The sequence below is a fragment of the Anthonomus grandis genome, chromosome 5 (assembly GCF_022605725.1).
Source record: "Anthonomus grandis grandis chromosome 5, icAntGran1.3, whole genome shotgun sequence".
In the NCBI taxonomy this organism is placed as follows: Eukaryota; Metazoa; Arthropoda; class Insecta; order Coleoptera; family Curculionidae; genus Anthonomus; species Anthonomus grandis.
This window is the reverse complement of record NC_065550.1, coordinates 24,392,062-24,410,758: the sequence shown is the minus strand read 5'-3', so window position 1 is coordinate 24,410,758 and position 18,697 is coordinate 24,392,062. Positions and strand designations below refer to the sequence as shown.

The following is an 18,697-nucleotide window of genomic DNA, read 5'->3' as shown; positions in this document are numbered from 1 at the left end:
TTATTAATTATACCCCTTTATATTATATATAACGCGACCTGCTAATAAGAAGAAGAAAAATGACTGTTAAAAAAGATTTTGCAAACATTTTCACCCAAAAATCAATTCTTTTTATACAAAATACGAAATTAAATTTTGCACTTAATTTTATTGAGATTTGTACATGAATAGACACAATACCCAATTAATGAAAATATTTCTAAACTGTAATTTGTAAACTACAAATTACAATTTCTAAAGAAATAATTTATTCTGGAAGCTGGAAAAGGAGAAGAATTTCGCTGTTAAGTTACAGCAATCTGAACATATGAGTGACCTTAATATTAGGATCCAACCCCAATAAATTATGAATAATTTATTTTCATTTGAAACGTTGTTTATAAAAAAAATTATTAAAAAAATAAGTGGCTATAACAAGTAATTCTAAGAAAATTATCTAAAGTTAATGACTACGCAAATCGGTATCCAGAAAACTAATAATCCAGATTCTTGGACACTAGATAAGATCTCAAATTCCTGAAACTCAAAAATAACCCACATTTCTCTTGTTTTTAACCGATTTTTTTATCGAATTCCACGAATAACTCGTTAATACATGCTCAAGAATGGTTACAACAATATTTATAGAAACTAAACGGAGCAAATTATCAGGAACGAGGGCAAAATGGTATCAACAACAGTGATAATATAAATCGCTATATATTTCTTAATGATAAAGGCGACAAGTCATTTTAGTCTGTGAGTGAAGACGTGATAAAAGTATAACGGTTTTCTGGAATAAGAAAAGGTAAGTCACTAAAAAATAAGTAAGTTGCAGCAACATTGTTTTATTCTTTATGCATTTATTAAACACAAGAAACTTTTATCCGAAAAATCCAGTCAAAAAGTTTTTTCAATAATAAAATATTAGTAAGTACTTTTCTTAGAGGAGCTCCAATTGTGAGGAATAAGAGCAATATACATAAAACCTGAATATTTTTTTGTCTCAAGAGTCTATTGGATACTTCAAGATGAAATTCCTTTGATTAGCAAAAGTTGTAGAAATTGTTTTCAAAATTTACGAAAATAAGGGTTGCTTCTAATATTAAAACTTTGAGATTTTCATATATATAGATAGATACCAGATGGTAAAAAGCTAAATTGTACCATAAAACATCGTTTTAAAATGGTCGATTTTGACATTTAATAGTGATGAATGAATGAAAATATAATAATAATAATAATATTAATGGCAATTTTGTTTCTTTAGGCTCCGTTTTATTACATTTTTTTAATTGCATGAACTCATATTATTTTTAACGAGGCTCCATTTTGAATTTGACCCTGTAATATGGCAAAAGTGTTAAGCTCTGACTCTAAGACATATACTGTTTTCCATGAACAACAACAACCAGACAACAATCAAAAAACATTAATTATGCAATTTTTAAAACACCTCCGTAAAAAAGAATTTTCAAGCTAGAAAAAAGGAGAAAGGAGGTTTTTATGTGCTCATTATACTATATATACATATAGTAACTCTACCCTTAAAGCACTAAAGCATTATTAAACAATCTTTGCATTACATTTTCTTGAAAATTGACTTATACTGCGTCTATAAAATACATTCAAATAAATTTAATTCAATTCAGTTATTTAATTATTTACAATAAAAATCTCATAATCTGATAATTCAGCATCCTTCATCTTTGTTCTTGCTCTACATACTGGAAAACCAACAATAATCAAAATATTTATTAACTTTTTGACCCCCTTACACGAGTATAATATCTATAAATTGTTTTGATATTTCTTGATTTGAACAGCAAAACTATTTATAATAACTTAATAAACCAGATAGTTATTATGTCATTGCAATAGCAGTAAGCATTATATTTTTATACAAATTACAATGTATAATTTCAATTATAAATCCTGAAATTTTAGAGCTGAAGAAAATGAAGCCCGTCATCTGGCTAGCGGCAGCCGTAACCTTAGCTACCGCTTCTCCAAGTGGCTACTATCGACAAGAATACAATTACCAAGCATCATCCTCTGCATATAAAAATAACGAGCTGCAACACAAAACCGATGACCAGGGATACTACAGCAAGGCTGGAGATCTCGAGGGCAGAACTAGACCCAAGGTTAGCTCAAACAGCGAACATTCCGAGTATATAAACCCTAAAATATCCAGTGCAGGTGGGTCTCAATTTCCTGTTTTATAAGAAAATTTCATACTAAACTTTTTAGGTTATCATGATTCTGGATTAGACTTATCTTCCCAAGGAACCATGTTGGCACAAGGCTACGGAGGCCATGGAGGCTACGGAGGTTCACTCGGTGGTTCCATCTCTACAGGTTACGGATACGATAATGAACTTGGCTCTGAAGGTCTTGCTTCATCCAATTACATTGGAGGAGTTTCATCAGGCTCTTCTGGATATCAGGGTAATTAATATAATATTCTTCCTGTTTTTACCTACAATATTTTATTGGGATCTCTAGGTTCCTATAGTTCGGGCTCCGACTATTCCTCCTTCGAATCAGCCAACTTACGTAGCATTGCCAACCGATTACAAAACGACCTGCAGCATGAGATTCAATCAGCAATGTTGGTCGAATCACATCAGGCCAATATCGCTGAGCTTGAATCTGAGCTACGCAGGAATTTGTCTGCCAGGCTTACAACTATGTTAAATGATAGATTCGGGCCTCAGGCTATTAGAAGTGGTCAGTCGTACTCTTTGGTTTCTGGAAGATTCGAAGCTAGACCAAACTACGAACAACATGAACTGGAACAATTGCAACGGCAGTTGGAGAATAGTTTGATGCAACAACTGCGCAGAGAGTACCAACAAAGGTCAAGCCATCATACGAGTTATAATCAGCAAAACTACGACCGATATGAGTCCACTACCACTTACAGACCAACTACTTATAGAACAACAACATATAGATCTGTGTATCCTAACTTAAATACCATAACAACAGAAAACAAATACATGGGAGGATACGGTGGAGGTAGTCATCATGAGAGCGTGCATAGCTACAAGTAAGTTACCTCATAATAATAAGTAAAACATTTTTTCAATATAAATATTGACTTTATAGCTCTGAATCAACAAATGTCCAATACACGCAAGCACCGAATGTAATATCCATAACTACTGTAGCCTCAAACGTTCAACGAGACCTAAATGAGCAACTGAACAGGATTCTGGACGATGCCCGCAGACAATATTTTTCAGAAAACGCCAGATTAAATACAATCAACACAGGAGCAATACTAGAGCAGTTAAAGCAAGACTTAAGACATAATTTAACTTACACTTTGGAAGAGGAGTTAAGAAGACATTTTGGCAATCAAGTTCAAAGAAACGGCTATATGTTTAGCGTTGGTAGTGGTCAGCAACAAAATCAGTATAATTACAACGTTGCTGACTTAGAAAATCTTAAGAGGCAGGTCGAAGAGAATTTGTTAACTAAGCTTGCAAGAGACTTTGAATCTGCAAGGCAACAGTAAGTAGAAATCTAATTTTTTCAAATATAAGCCTCATTCTACTGGATAAAACCAAACTAGGCCCTTTAATATCTTTACAGTTCATTGCACGGTACAGAGGAAGTTTTGTTTGCATCGATCCTCTATTTATACGGTTCTCTCATACAAAGTTATTTCGATTAACTTAAGAATACGATTTCTTAGTAGATATAGGTTTTAGAATCTGTCTGGGGTGTTTGGAGTTTTTCAACCCGCACAGTGAATACCTATATTCTCATTCCCGTTGGAAAGTGGTTCTGATATATGTTAGAAAGCATTCAGAATATTGATATATAGTGTAGGGATCGCTATTTAAAGATCTCGCTATCTCTTAATTCGCTGAAGCCCCTAGAGAAATGAAAACTAGCGTTACAGCGCTTTTATCCAGAAAGCCTTTACTACTTAGCCACTTTTACCAACATTTACCAATGCCAATCACCAGATAGTCTTGATTAGTTAGTCTTGATATTCCACTTTACCATTCGTATTTTTATCTTGTCAATTACCACATGTCAGTCCATGTACAAGTACCTAATTTTATGCTTGATTTGAATATAGATGGTCAACTTTTGTAACTACCATAGGACACTATTCTAAAATCCCTATACGATCTTATATTTTTTAGCTGGGTAAGTCGACAACAACAGACTCAAACTCACCAAGATCAATACTACAGTGGTTCATCCGGTTACAACTATGGCGGAAGCTCTTCAAATATGAGAACAGATTACGTAACACCTCGTCCAGTTCATTGGGATGTCGATGACTACCAGCAGCCTACAGCTGCTTCTATAGTGCCCTTGATTAGTTCCGGAGTAAAAGGAGGTCACCAGTACTTTGGAGCAAGTGGTTCTCAGTACGCGGCAGGATCGTCCAGTAGCAGCAGTAATTATGCTCAGTTGGAGAGGGAGTTGCAATCTGACTTAAGTAATCAACTGCAAGCTGCTTTAAGTCAGTATGTTTCCCGCCAAGGACAATATTCCAGTGGATACTCCGCTAGCCAACGTCAAGCCTCTATGGAAGAAGCATTTAGGAGACTGAATGCAGAATTACAAAGGAACCTAACTGAACAGTTGCAAAGCTTCCAATCCGGTCACAGTGCCTACTCCGGCTCTTACGGCAGCTCAGTCAATGACAACCAACTGGCACAATTACGTAGTGAACTACAGAACAGTTTAGCTTCTCAGCTGCAGCAAGGTTTGCAACAGTCTTATAGTGCCTCCGCGTCATATAGCGCGAGCAGCAGCTCTAGTTCTGGAAGTAGCGCCAGTGTTGGCGCCGGTGCAGGCTCGTATAGTAGTGGTGGTGGTGGTGGAGGTTATTACCGAGCAGCCAGAGGTAATTTATTTACTCTGTTTGTCTACCTGTTTTTTAATTTTGATCTTTTTTAAGGTTCAAACGATTTCGAATATGGTCAGATGGGATTGGGAAGCGGATATCACGTGGAAGGTGACGGATGTCAAGGAGATAGTCCGTACCATCACTATAGAGGGAAAAGAAGTTACGGTTACAGAAGCAGACCTTTGGGTTTATCCAGCCATGCAGGTGTAGGTTACAATTCGAGAGGTATGTAGACCCCTTGAATATGTCACCTCATCATACTGCACATTAAGGCTACTCATGGCTTCGCTTACATTTAACTGTAATGTTGTATATCATTTTGTAATATATTTATTATTAAATGTAATGTGTCATTCAATTATCACCTCAGTCTTTAATTATCATTTGGTAGGTACATGGATTCTTTGTTAAGCCTAGCTTAAGATATTGTAAAAGAGATCATTAAGGATTAGTAAAAAATGCACCCTGGGTAATATGGTAAAAGTCGAAAAGAAGCAAACCACATTTTTGTGGTATGTACGAATGTGGGTTATCAAAAAAAATCAAGTGGAGTGTAGATTTGATATTAATTCGCATTGTCTTTTACCTTCTATGGGCAGACGTAAGCAAAAGTAAAAAGATGCACGTTATAGATTACGTACATAGTGGAATGTATAGTTTGTACCATCCATATTAGGTAACTATAAATTTAACTGACGAATCCAGTCCAATAAAAAACCTAATTCTTGAAAAAAAAACAGATTTAAAAATTCGCGAAGTTGTTGAACATTTCAGAGAAAAACGAAAAATAATTACTGCTTTTAACTTAGAAAACTGTCCAGTCTATCTCAATCAGTACATAAAACTTATTTTTCTCCTGTTTAATCTAAAGTTAAAATTCTTAAGTCCTCTTTTATTAAGTATACTATTTATAAATCTGGTTTTCAGGAACTTACGGTGGATATTCAGGAAGACCCGTTGATCAAGATGCAGAAGTAATTCAACCTAATGCCAACACAATTGGTCAAGAAGTTGATGACTCAGATACTCAACAAGTAGAAGTTGATCCCGCTTTTGGTGTAAGCGTCGCCGTCACTGGATCCGGACGAGAAACTGGACAAGAAGTGGATGAGTCTGATACCCAACAGTTAGAAATTGATCCAGGTTTTGATGTAGAGGCAGGAGTTGGATCTGTAAATCCATCATCTGCCGGGAAAATTGGAAAGGATGCCAGTTTTGGTGCAGGAGCCGTATTTACTGAAGTTAATGGAAATGTACAAAGCTCTATTCCCTCTAGAAGCTACAGTTCGTCTTCCAGTTATGGAAATAGACATCGTAGCCAAACAAGAATTTCAGGTTATGGAACTCACTATAGCTCTGGTTATGGAAATGGTTTACATGCTGGCCAGCAGCTGGACGATTCCGATACACAACAGATTGAGACTGACTTCGGTGCCCCATTGAGTAGCAATTCGCAACTTACAACAGGAAGTCTTGGACACGTTGAGAGTTCAGTTCCTCCTAAGAGTTATAGTTCGTCAACAAGCTATGGACATTCTTATAGCTCAATTCCTTCTAGGGCCCAAAGTTCATCAACAAGCTACGGAGGTCTGTCGGGCTATGGATCTCCCTATAGTTCTGGTCATTCCGCATATTTTCATAGACGCAAACCAGAACCCTCTACTAGCCCAGCTAATAAATTTACTGGACAAGAAATCGATGATTTTGATGATACTCAACAAATTAAAATAGATCATGGCTTTGATTCAACGGCATTTTCTGGAACTGATAATGAATTTAGTAGTCCAGGAACATATAGTCAAACTCGCCCAAGCAAATACGGCTCAGGCCAAAGCAATTACTACAATAGGCGCCCAAATTATCAACCCTCAACAGGGCATGATGATGATGTAAGACCAGGACAAGGCCAAGAAGTAGATAACAGCGATACCCAACAAGTGGAAACTCCCAATTTTGGGATAAAGCCAATATCAGTCGGTACAGGGATCCAGCAAGCCAGTGGTTCTCAAATGACTCCTGTCAGTGATAGAGGAAAGGTAAATGGCATACCAGACGATTTAGTATTACAAGGTACAGCTAACCCTGGAGGTGTGGATATAAATAACCCCCAAGGTGGCTTTCCTCAAGGTAATTTTCCGAGTGGACTAGATATACAAAATCAGTTTAAACCTGGAAGTCTAGATATAGACTATCTGCAAGGGCAATTTTCTGGAAATACCACACCCGCTTCCGAGACAGATGATTCATTAATTGCTCCAGCACTAAGACCAATTTCTGATTCTGATCAGCGCGCTGAATCCTTTTCTAGGCCAAGCAAATCTACTACCACTAAACCTTACATAACATCAGCAGTTCCAACATTTAATACTAATAATTTCAACGTATTTACCACTACCACGACAAGGCCATTTTCAGTTCAATATGGTACTCAAAACCAACTGCCAGAACCAGAAAGCGTATCACCTTTAAATCCTTTACCTGTTTTTTCTTGGAAAACTTCGCCCAAGCCAAAGCCCAACTATAGTAGCTTTGCAACAGGAAGTACACCTCTTCCAGGTAAACCATTAGTCTCCTTAGATCAAATAGGAATTACTTCCACAACCCCTTATTCAGTAAATATTCCTAACGTGGTCGTAACTGGACAAGATCAATTCCCCCTTTCTACTCCTGGTCGAGAAGTGGGATCAACCCCAAGCAATAAAGTGGTGGGGAGTGTGGTTCTTATAGATGAGCTGTCATTACCACGCGTACAACTACCTTACAAACTAACTGAGGTTTCTAATAAAATTGAGGAGAAATTAACAGGCACTGTTAAGCATTTCGTAGAAAAAACCTTCACTTCAGATAACAGGTTACCGAACGACTTTCAACCCAGTTACGACCAAACTCTGTACAATTTACGAACAAGCATCAGAGCCGCTTGTGAAAAGATCTTAAAAGATAGAACCTACTCTTATTTGAATGTACGTGAAACTGAGGTTGATCTAATGGTACAATATTTAGAAAGAAAACTTATAACAGTGTTGAATAAAGAGTACCAATCATGGATTAACGTGGTTAGTTATATTCCGATAACTCCCTTTGTAGACTCTACTCCAAAAAAACCGTCATCTTCATCCTTTATTCAGCAAGAAATTGGAGCAGAAATAGAAAATTCTCAACCTGGACAGTTTAGTGTTAGGCCAATTGTTCCAATTCAGCAAGAAATTGAAGCTGGTTTACCAAATTCTCAACCAGGACAGTTTACTAATGGACCAAAGATACCAGTTAAGCAAGAAATTGGAGCGGCTGTACCGAATCCGCAGCCAGAACAGTTTACTATTAGGCCAAATATACCAGTTCAGCAAGAAATTGGAGCTGGAGTGCAAAATTTACAACCGGGACAATTTACTAATAGCCCAAGTATGTCAAGTGCAATCTCACCAAGGCCTGTGGAGACAGTTACTTTAAAAGATCTAACACCAGAGCAGTTCCAGCTGATAAATGATGTTGTATCTCATTTCTCAAATAACATACAGGCAGTAGAGCAAGAAATTTCCTTTGACAAGACGTTGGATTATGCTTCAAAGTACCAGCTGTATCAAACAAGCCTAAGAAAATTAGAAGCTGAACTGAGAGCAGAGATTTCAAATTTCAAGCAAGGAAATATGGAAAATACACCTACTAATGCAGCTTTACAACAGTATTATACTTTGATTGCAAAACAGTTCCCTGCACAAAAAATTGATGATGTATATAAATATGTGGAGATTAAACTGATTAAGAATTTAAGAGAGGAACTAAAAAGAACTTTTGGTATTGAAGAATCTTCGGTCTCAGAAGTCAATGTACCAACTTTTAATTCTGACAATTACAGGAAAAGATTGGAAGAAGCTGAGAGGGAAGCTGATGCACTCATACAAAAATTAAGAGATTCAATTAATAATAAAAGAAGAAATGGTATTCGTGATAACACTGATCGAAGCAATCCTAGATATGAAGTTATTCAAGTAACTTTAGAAGACCTTAACCCTGAACAGTTTCAGCTTATTAATGACGTCGTAGCTCATTTTACGAACAATTTGCAAGTCGTGGAAGGTGAAATTACTTATGATAAAACATTAGACTATACGTCAAGGTATCAGCTCTATCAACAGAATCTGAAGAAACTAGAAGCAGATCTCAGTAAAGAATTATCCAACTTTAAAAATGGGAAAATCGATGATATTCCCGCAAATACCGCTCTGCAGCACTACTTTATTCTTATTAATGAAAAGTTTTCTAAAGAAAAAATACCCGATGTTTACAAATATCTAGAGATTAAATTGATCAAGAGTTTAAGAGCGGATCTTAGGAAAGTATACCATATAGAAGAACCACTGGATTCAGAAGAGAGCACTTCAAAAATTGTAGTGCCACAAGAGCAACGTCCACATCCTGTACAAACTGAACGAAGGGTCGTTAAACTGGAAAATCTCACCCCTGTTCAAAACCAATTGGTTAATAAAGCTGAAGAGGACTTCTCTAGCTTTATTGATAAAGCTGTTAGGAATATCTATGTTACAACTAGTTTAGATCACGTTTCAAGATATGAAGTTTATCAGAATACCTTAAAACAATTAGAGACGGAGCTGAAAAATAACGTTTCTAGTTGCATTTATGGAACATTCAGCTTAGATGAAAGCAATGATGAATTATTAAAGTTATCAGGTCTAGTATCCAAGAATTTCCCTCCCGAAAAGTTGGCTAATTTGGAAGAATATTTGATCGTTAAACTAAGAAATGTCTTAAGGGCTCAACTGAGAAAAGTGTATCAGCTTGAGAACTCAGAAAGCACTTACGAATATGAAAGCACTTCCACACATTTTAAACCTTCCAAGCAGGAACAACATGTTGTAAGATTAGAAAACATTACGCCTGCGCAACTTAAAATAATTAGACAAATCGAAGAAGATACGAGTAAAAATATTGAGGAGACAGTCAAGTTGAGGAAAGGATCCCTGACTGAAAATAATTTATCTGCGTTTGAGTACCAACAAGCGTTAGACGTACTTGAGGAGGATTTGAAAAATAACATCACAGTTACTATACACAGTATTGGCGAACCAGGACAAAATCAATACTCGGAAGTTGTAGCGAACAACTTTAAGCCAAACCAAATTCCTGATTTAGTAAAATATCTACAAATTCGTCTTATGAACAAACTGACACGGTATATACATTTTTCTGAACATGTAATTTCAAGTTCCTTTTCAGGTTCGTCTGCTTTCGATTCCAGTCATTTGCTTGGACAACAGGGATTTAATTCTCAAATGTCCTCCTCCCAAATAATCCCAACCATAAATAATCAATTTGACTCAGGGAACAATGAAGGTTCTGCCGTATTCGGTACGTCTGCCGGTGTTCCCTCTGTATCAGTCCAAGGCTCTGTAAAAGGAGGAAAAGCTCCAGAAAATGAAGTTTTTCAAGTTGCTTTTGTTAGAGGTCTTAACGTTGATGAAACTGTAGGAGTTTCACCAACTGATGACAGTAATTTGGACGATACAACCGAGCCAACCACACCCGCGGAGGGTTGGTGGTCACGAATGGGAAAAAAAGTGAAGCAGGGAGCGTCTAAATTGAAACAAAAAATTATTGGTTCATCTTAGGAACAAAGACTTTTTATTTTTTCCTCCGTGTCTTTTACGGAAACGTTTGTTGTATCTACACTTATAACGTTTAGATGCAATTTTTATATATTGTGTACAAAGTGGATAGCTATTAGTGGAATAATTTTTGTTTATTAATAATTACTTTTTTATTTTACGTGCAAAAAGTAATGTCATGTACATGAATAGGTTATTCCTATATATTTTAGGTATTTTGGGCACTATTTACTTGAAAATATACTCTATCCTGCAACGTTTGCTTTTTTATAAATCTCCTCAAATAATATTAATGTAATATGATTTAAAATGGTAAGTTCGCTAATTAATAATAGCAGTGCGCATGCTCAGTGAGTAAATGGCACATGCTTAGTTGCACAAATATGAATTTCGTTAAAAAAAACCAAATTATACAAAATAGAAATATACTAATTTTTAAATCTCAAATATATAAATCCAGAAACTGATGTACTATATTGTATATAGATTTAAAATATTCTAACACTGAAACTGAAAACTTCTTTACTTCCTGATTATAACTTCATGCTCTGCTTTTGACAGATGTCAGGTAAGTTCCGTCAGTGTCAGGGTAGGAGATCCAAATAAAAATAAATAAATATAAATAAACATTAAAACAATTTATGGAAATTAATTAAACATGTGGTGAAACTTACATAAACCATGGATATAAATAAACTACGAAAACCCAAAGGTACGTTAAATCACACATAATCTTATTATAAACCCATAATTTGCAGTCGTATATTTTGTGTTAATGGGCATTTTTTTGTTCTACTATTTTATAAAAATCAGTTATCTAACTTAGTTAACCCTATTTTAAATCTGAATTACTATATCTGAAATCAGTGGCTTCTCTAGTTACAATATTTATTACTGTAAGGACAATACAAGGACAAGGTGACCACCCATCCAGAATAAAACACAGGGTGAGTTATTCGCACTCTAGTGATGTGGTGGGTGATTTCATATACTAATACTTTATCATTGCTTTTCACACTTGTCTGTAACTGATGATTGATCCAGGGCCAGCAGAAAATAGCAGTTTGTCAGAGGTTAAACAATACAAATTATCAAAACACAGTTCCAAAGAGTAGAAGAAAATATAACTTGTGTGGTGTTCTGTCCATCCAAGAACAAAGACAAATTAATCATATATTTATAGTATGACAGGTATGTAGTAACATTAATTTTTGTAAAACAATTGCTAACAAAAAATGCAGTATACTAAGCCAGTAATTATTCGAAAATGAATTTTGTAATGTTGCAAGCTAGTGCAAATTAAATAGCTTCAGATTAAATGTGATTAAGTTTGCTTGTATGGCATTCACCCTAAATGATAAGAAAGAAAGAAAGAATATTTTTTGCATAAACCATAAACATACATATGTGTACATAAAAGGTGTTATTCACAGGGTGCATTCTTTCATAACAACAGATTACAACAAACAAAACATACTACCATATACCATAATTGTACAATTTATAACAAACAATTACTATACACATATGAAAATACAATATGTCAAGTATCAAAAAGACAGCATACAATATATGGGACAGATCAAGGAGAAACAAACAATTTAAAACTGACTCCCTAGCTCTTTATGCAAAACAGTTTTTAAATGTTTCAATTTTGTGGGTAGGAATATGGCATTTAACAACATTCATAAAATTAAGGGTATGGAGGTTTCTCCAAGGCAGTGCATACTGAATTAGGTAGTTGGGAGAATGTGTGCTCTCTATGCCATGCATAAATAGAGCAAAGTAAAGATCATCATGTAAATTAAATTTCAGTGAGACAAAATTTTCATGTGACACAAAATTAAGGGATTAAACTATCAAAAATAAGGCTCAAATTTCTTGCCTGTTTGACATCAGGGAGAACAACATTATTAATATTCAGACTGACAAAATTAAATTAGTAGAATTTTTTCCTAGTACAATTGGATCAAATGATCAAATATGCATTATTTTTGCATTTAACAATAAACCATGTTTTCCAAACCACACATAAATTCTCTCCAAATCATCATTAATAAGATTGAGGAATTAGACTTTATTTGCCAAAATGATTTGTAACTGTAACCTCTGTAACTTTATGAAAGCAGAATTTGGTATTATCATCAATATTAAATAAAGTGGTATTGAAATCAGTCGAGCCTTGGTCAATAGAAATAGCTATGGATCCAATAATTTTTAATTATATCTTAAATGGTGAACAACAAGAGGACCCCAGCAGAGGAATCTAGGAGTAATTTTTGACCCCAATCTTTCATTTTCTGAGCACATTTTTCTAAAGTAAAAAATGTCCAAAAAATCTTTGGATTGATTAGTAGAAGCACCAAGGTGAGGTTAGTGTTGAAGTTTTCATCTTTTTGATAGTTTGGTTTTGCCAATCTGAGAATATTGCTATCCAGTATTGCCTGGATAGCAGTGATTGAAGTTGTTCCAAGGAGGTTTTTAAAAAGCATGTATTTCAGGAAATTTGGTATAGGTATATCCCCAGAGAGGCTTTGATCATTTGTTAGGAATTTTTGATAAATTGTCAATGAGTAAAAGAAGAAAAAAAATCAAATATTTTTGGGCACACTTTTAATACTGAAAAGCAAAATAGATTGTCCTGAGATTCTTTCGTCACACTTTTAGTTTTAAGCAGAATAAACACTCACCACAGACAACTTCCGCCACTTGACCAAAGCTCTCCCATTAATAAACTTTGTGAATATTTTTGACCTCTGTGGTTCTAATATGGATTCATCTAGTCTGAATCAGTTTAAGGCAATAATATTAAATAAACTCAAACAGAACTGAAGTGACCAGTAATATATTAGGTATTTATTAATGTATTTCATTAGCATAGGTAATTTTTGTGTTATTATGAGTATTGTATATTTGTACTTTTACTATTAGTTGAATAAGTATATTTTATAGAATCTTAAGTTGGGATCTGTAGGTGGCTTTGAAGCTGTTGATCCATGTAACAAATTATGTCCTACAGTTATGCTAAAATAATTACCATGAGAATCTATGTGACCATTTAGCCTATCACTTTTTAAGGAGAATAATTTTTCTGCATCTTTTATTTTAATACATATTTTCTTAGATTAATTTTTATTTTTGATTTAGGGTTCATCGACTTATATTATTAGTAATTATTGGGATGACCATACAGTGTATGAAATTCTAGGTTTGTCTATTTAGATTTTGTACAATGCCAAAAGTATCACTCCAAGAAGTTCATCCTGCTTTAAAAATTTATAATTATTTTGATTGATCCTCACACCACTATTTATAGACTGCACTATTTAAAACTTAATTCTAATAACATAACAATGTGCAACAGAAATGAGACAAGCTTACTAAAGCTAGTCATGTAATAGAGTCATTACGAATAATAGGATGATGTAGATGACTAACTACTCTACAGGAAATATCAGGCTTAATATTGGATATTTTTTATACTTTAAATACTGTATTAAGAGTAGTATTGTTGATTTAAAATTCAAGCAGTCAATAGAACCCCATTAATTTTTTAATTAGGAGTTTCTTCTTGCACTGAAGAGTATGTTATATTTGAAATCATACATCCAAATAGATCTGTAGAAGATATCATCATTTATTGAGTAGATAAAAAACATATAATATTATAATGGCAATGTAAGTATAACAGCTAATAAAGTTCCACACAAACAATGAAATACAAAACATATATATTTTAACAGATAGATTCATACACCATGAAGTGAAAAATGCCCACTGTGGTCTGATGGTTTAAGCCTTATAGTAAATACCGTTAGAAATTATTTTTAACTTTTTGTATATATATATGAGGCTAAATTAACTGCCAATAACTTTTCTTTGTCCTTACGTTTTAGATAGTTGATTAGTCAAAAAATAATAAGACATAAGCATAATTGGGATAAATGTTCCTATCTTCATTTACTTTAGTTAATTAATCATTCTAAACTTTTGTATCACATATTACTATACTATCATCGATCTCCATGTACTTATTATTATATATTATTTCTTTTTACTCAGATATGAATATGGGTAGAGCACGTTCAACCCTTAGCGTCTCAGATGTAGATTATTATTTAAATCTTCCTGTAAGTTGCCCTACGTCCCCTGCAGCAGCTTCAACCCTTACACTCACTCCAGGTAGACTTAGAAATATTGATCAGGATATGGAAAATATTAGAGTGTCAAGGCAGGATAACCCTTTTATACAGGTATATCATTATGTCCACTTATAAGAGCTGCATAACAGAACTTAATGGCTAAAAATTCATCCATTTTAGAGAGTTATTGCCAGTAGGGAAAGTCTGCTTGACTCTAGTGCTGAAGAGGAATCAGACAATGTGACTTTGATGTCAAAGGTAAAGTATCAGTTTACATTTTGTAAATAATAATAATTAACACAAACCATTACTTTCAAGGAATTATCGCTGGATCTTGAGTTAGATCCACTATCTCTTCCAGAAATGCATGAGCATATGATCAGAAGTCCTCCGCCGACCTGCTGGCCTCGGACACCAAATTTTCGAGCTTTTGATTTTCCAAATAAGGAGGATACATTACAGGTAGAAGTTAATGTGAGTCTTTGTGAACGAAATGTGTTAAATGTTTTGGGTATTGGTTTTAAATCTACATTTTAAAAGTTGAAAATGTTAAGTAGGTTGTCATTTGAATGTTGTCAAATGACATGAATGTTGTCGTTTGTTTATATGTCCATAATATATTAAATTGTTTATCAGATGTGGTAAAGAATTGATATTTTCTTTTCAGCAAACCAAAGAAAAATCCAAATCAACAGACATCAAACCAAAGCATTCAAGCTGGCACGACGGCAGCGAGTCATCTGTTAAATCATTTAAAGCTCATTACTATCATGACAAGTTTTCATTATTAGCTAGTAGTTCTTTGAGACCGTCGTCGGCTGAAGACAATATGCGTTTAATGGGTGAAGACTAAGCCGATTTTAATGATAAGTATAATATCATGGCTACCTTTAAAAATATATTTCGTATTTAAATATTTTTAAAGGAGCCAATGAATATTTGGTCCGTACTCTACGAAATTTAACTAGATCCGTACCAATATAACGTTGTTTACACTATTAAATATTCACAGCGCAAAATATGTATTACTTAGCTAACTAAATCAATATTATGTCATATTATGCGAGTATTAGTCATTTCATGCCATTATTTTTTAATAAGATTATTATGACGTTTCTAACGTATTGCCATATTATATATTGGATAAGAACCTGTTTTGTTCGCCTCTTCTGTTAAAAATAATTAAAATAAACTAATTTTCTTCTCTAAAGGAAGAGAATCATTTTTTATTATTATTAATATATTTTCATTATTACTATTAAGCTTTGAGAACCCTCCAGTAAATTATGAAGAATTTCACAGACATTATGTAGTGATCTGAGTGAACAGATTCTTTTTGGTAAATGCACAAAATAGCAACTGAGGTTTGTGGAATTAAATAAATTAAGTATTTAAAATTATGATTAAAATGTAAAAATATTAAATTTTTGATAACTATAATTATAATGCAGATTTATTTCAATTATTTTGTACTTTTACCAAAATATGTAGATATAAATAATTTAATCTTAAATATATAAGTGTTATGATTCAATTTTAAGCCTCAAGGGTACCTTTATTTAGTTAAATGTTTAAGTAACGTTAAAGCTTTCGGAAAATAAAATATAAAAAATTATTATTGTAAGTTGAATTATAAAAAAAAATTATACTATTAGTTTGTTTCAAAAACGATGGAATTTAGAGGTTCAACCTCACTGTTAACCGTGATAATTTTAAGGAAGTGATTTATCTAGTCATTATTGTTCTTTTTTCATTAGTTTTTAATATTGTTCCCTTTAGTTCAATTTTGATGTTCCTCAATAGCATTCCTATACTGTTAAGAATATTATACAAATTATCACCTTAATACTAGTTGTGTGTGGAAGTTATGTATTACCCATATATTAAAATTTAGGCTATGTACTTTGACTAAATAAACTATACCAAATGTGTTGTTGAAGAAAAGACATAATTTATTATTATATTCATAGTTTATTTTTTTGTTTTTTTTTTTTTAGATGTACACTCACATAATAAATATGCCTGTATTTCTTAAAGTAAATAATAAACAATTTATTGTAGTATATGTGGTATTAATACAATGAACTATGATCTAATTTATGCCTTAATATGCTAAATGGAAAAATTGTCACTTTTAGGCAAACAACATTTTCAGTCATTTACCCTTAAAAGAAAACAAATAGGTACTTTTTATCTAAAATTGGATTTCCCTTTATTTCAATCGGTTTATAATGTTTCTTTGGTTTTAGATGAATTAACAATAAAACAATCTATATATATGCTATTTTGTTTTATTTCCAAAGAAAACAAGAAATACAAATACATAAATATACAGCTATTTAACTCATTATTGAAATATTAATTGTTTATACCTAAAATTAGAGTAAACATTGGAAATCAATATCACAATAATCCCTAAATAATAAATAAAAGCATAAATAACATCCTTAGTGCCCTTAATATACCCTTAAGCTAAAATTTAATGATCTGCAATGATGCAATCTTTATTGTTTAAACAGGACTGCTAGAGTGAATGTGTAGTTAATTTTAAATCTTAGCACTAATTAACTAACAAGACTTCAAAATTTTGATGTCTTGCACTTTTTACATTATAGTATATTATAGCAACTTCTGTTTTACAATAATTGATTGAACACCTTACATAACTACTAAGAGAGAACATTAAACATGAAAAAGTTATAAACAAAAGGAAGACTCTTAGTCACTACATTAAACAAGTAACATCACTACTTTCCACAAGCAAATAGACAGAAGTTGCCATAAAAAAGAGAATTAAATATAGAGTAAGATATAAATATGTTATGTGTGAGTAAAATTTAACAGAAATCTGATTTAATTCAAGAACTTAATAAATTTGCATACCACTGATCCAAGCAACATATTCTATATTCCACTAGGTTTTCCCTACTTCTACTCTTTAATGTCATACAAATATTTGTCAGCTTAGCAAAGATCAGGATTTTCGTTGAGTTGCTTTTTAACTCTTAGTAAGATCGTTGTGTACCACTGGTCGAGACGAGATATGCTGTCATAATCTTTTACAGTATCAGTAAATCCATCAAGGTTTTGTTCTTCAATTTGTTCAATAAGTTTATTCAAAAACTTATACTCACGAGAGTCTTGGAATGCTGGATATTGTTGAATATAGCGGTCTAGAGCATGCTGAGCATTTAAGTGATCAATACATAATTGACATAGGGCAGCACGGAAAAAGTACTCCTTGGCACTATATTTCTGCAGAGAACTTTCCAATGAGCTTGTAGCCACTTCCTGATAGATCTGAATAGCTTTATCATATTGTTCCAGCTGGGCAGCATAATGTGCTACTTTAAGCAAACACTTATTGGCAGAAGAGTTGCTTTCCTCACCTCTGAAATAGTCTGCAGCTTGCTCATAATGTTGAATAGCTTTATCAAGATCAACAGCTTCGGTTTCATACATTTCAGCAATGGACTGATGATGTTTGGCAGCCATAGCAAACCTGCCCATATCAGTGTAAATTTCTATAGCTTTAAGGAAACAGGTTACAGCTTCATTAACATCAGTTTTCTTATAACAATTGGCAGCATCAACATAGTTTGTGGCAGCTTCATGTCTGGATCCACTTTGAAGGTGAAGCTTGGCAGCTTCAGAGAAAGCACTACCTGCAGATGACCAGTTTTTGGCCATTTTAAATAGGTTTGCTGCTCTTTGGTAGCATTCTATAGCGTCTTCTGCCCGACTTGATCCACCGAAGAGGGAGCTGAAAAACCCTTTCGCCCCGAGTTTTTTCTCTGCTTCAGCAATTAGCTGCTGAGCCTTTTGCTCATTTGTGGACATTGTCACTATTTGCACTTAAATATGTTTTACTCAAGAATGTAAAGATTAGTATGACTCACGCGTCTATTTATTATATTTACGCGTATCCGCAGTCAAACACAACGTAATTCGCTTTGGACTAGATAGATGTTAGGATTACTAAATTTTTCCTGATTTTCACCTTTCACCACAAAAAGTACAAAAACATCATTGATTTTGACAATACTCCTGCAATGCTGTCAAAACATTGA

General features: G+C 33.6%; 3 protein-coding genes across 6 annotated transcripts; 2 read left to right on the top strand and 1 right to left on the bottom strand.

Moving 5' to 3' along the window:
- Positions 1 to 623: 623 nt before the first annotated feature.
- On the top strand, positions 624 to 10,741 carry LOC126735944 (uncharacterized). Its single transcript, XM_050440067.1, has 8 exons — positions 624 to 787; positions 1,927 to 2,181; positions 2,233 to 2,430; positions 2,488 to 3,034; positions 3,094 to 3,501; positions 4,146 to 4,858; positions 4,913 to 5,086; positions 5,789 to 10,741. The coding sequence occupies exons 2-8, from the start codon at positions 1,938 to 1,940 to the stop codon at positions 10,486 to 10,488; spliced, it is 6,984 nt and encodes a 2,327-aa protein (XP_050296024.1). The 5' UTR covers positions 624 to 787; positions 1,927 to 1,937; the 3' UTR covers positions 10,489 to 10,741.
- Positions 10,742 to 10,863: 122 nt separating this feature from the next.
- LOC126735945 (uncharacterized) lies at positions 10,864 to 15,683 on the top strand. Of its 4 annotated transcripts, XM_050440070.1 has the most exons (6): positions 11,209 to 11,432; positions 11,530 to 11,676; positions 14,548 to 14,738; positions 14,808 to 14,885; positions 14,946 to 15,101; positions 15,295 to 15,683. In XM_050440070.1, the coding sequence occupies exons 2-6, from the start codon at positions 11,670 to 11,672 to the stop codon at positions 15,478 to 15,480; spliced, it is 618 nt and encodes a 205-aa protein (XP_050296027.1). In that variant the 5' UTR covers positions 11,209 to 11,432; positions 11,530 to 11,669; the 3' UTR covers positions 15,481 to 15,683. The 4 variants fall into 4 exon arrangements, with proteins under 4 accessions (XP_050296025.1, XP_050296026.1, XP_050296027.1 ...); XM_050440068.1 differs by lacking the exons at positions 11,209 to 11,432; positions 11,530 to 11,676 and adding an exon at positions 10,864 to 11,197; XM_050440069.1 differs by lacking the exons at positions 11,209 to 11,432; positions 11,530 to 11,676 and adding an exon at positions 10,884 to 11,197 and having other exon boundaries at positions 14,946 to 15,089.
- A 1,219-nt stretch (positions 15,684 to 16,902) lies between these two features.
- On the bottom strand, positions 16,903 to 18,667 carry LOC126736538 (alpha-soluble NSF attachment protein). Its single transcript, XM_050440934.1, has one exon. The coding sequence runs from the start codon at positions 18,465 to 18,467 to the stop codon at positions 17,592 to 17,594; it is 876 nt and encodes a 291-aa protein (XP_050296891.1). The 5' UTR covers positions 18,468 to 18,667; the 3' UTR covers positions 16,903 to 17,591.
- Positions 18,668 to 18,697: the final 30 nt, after the last annotated feature.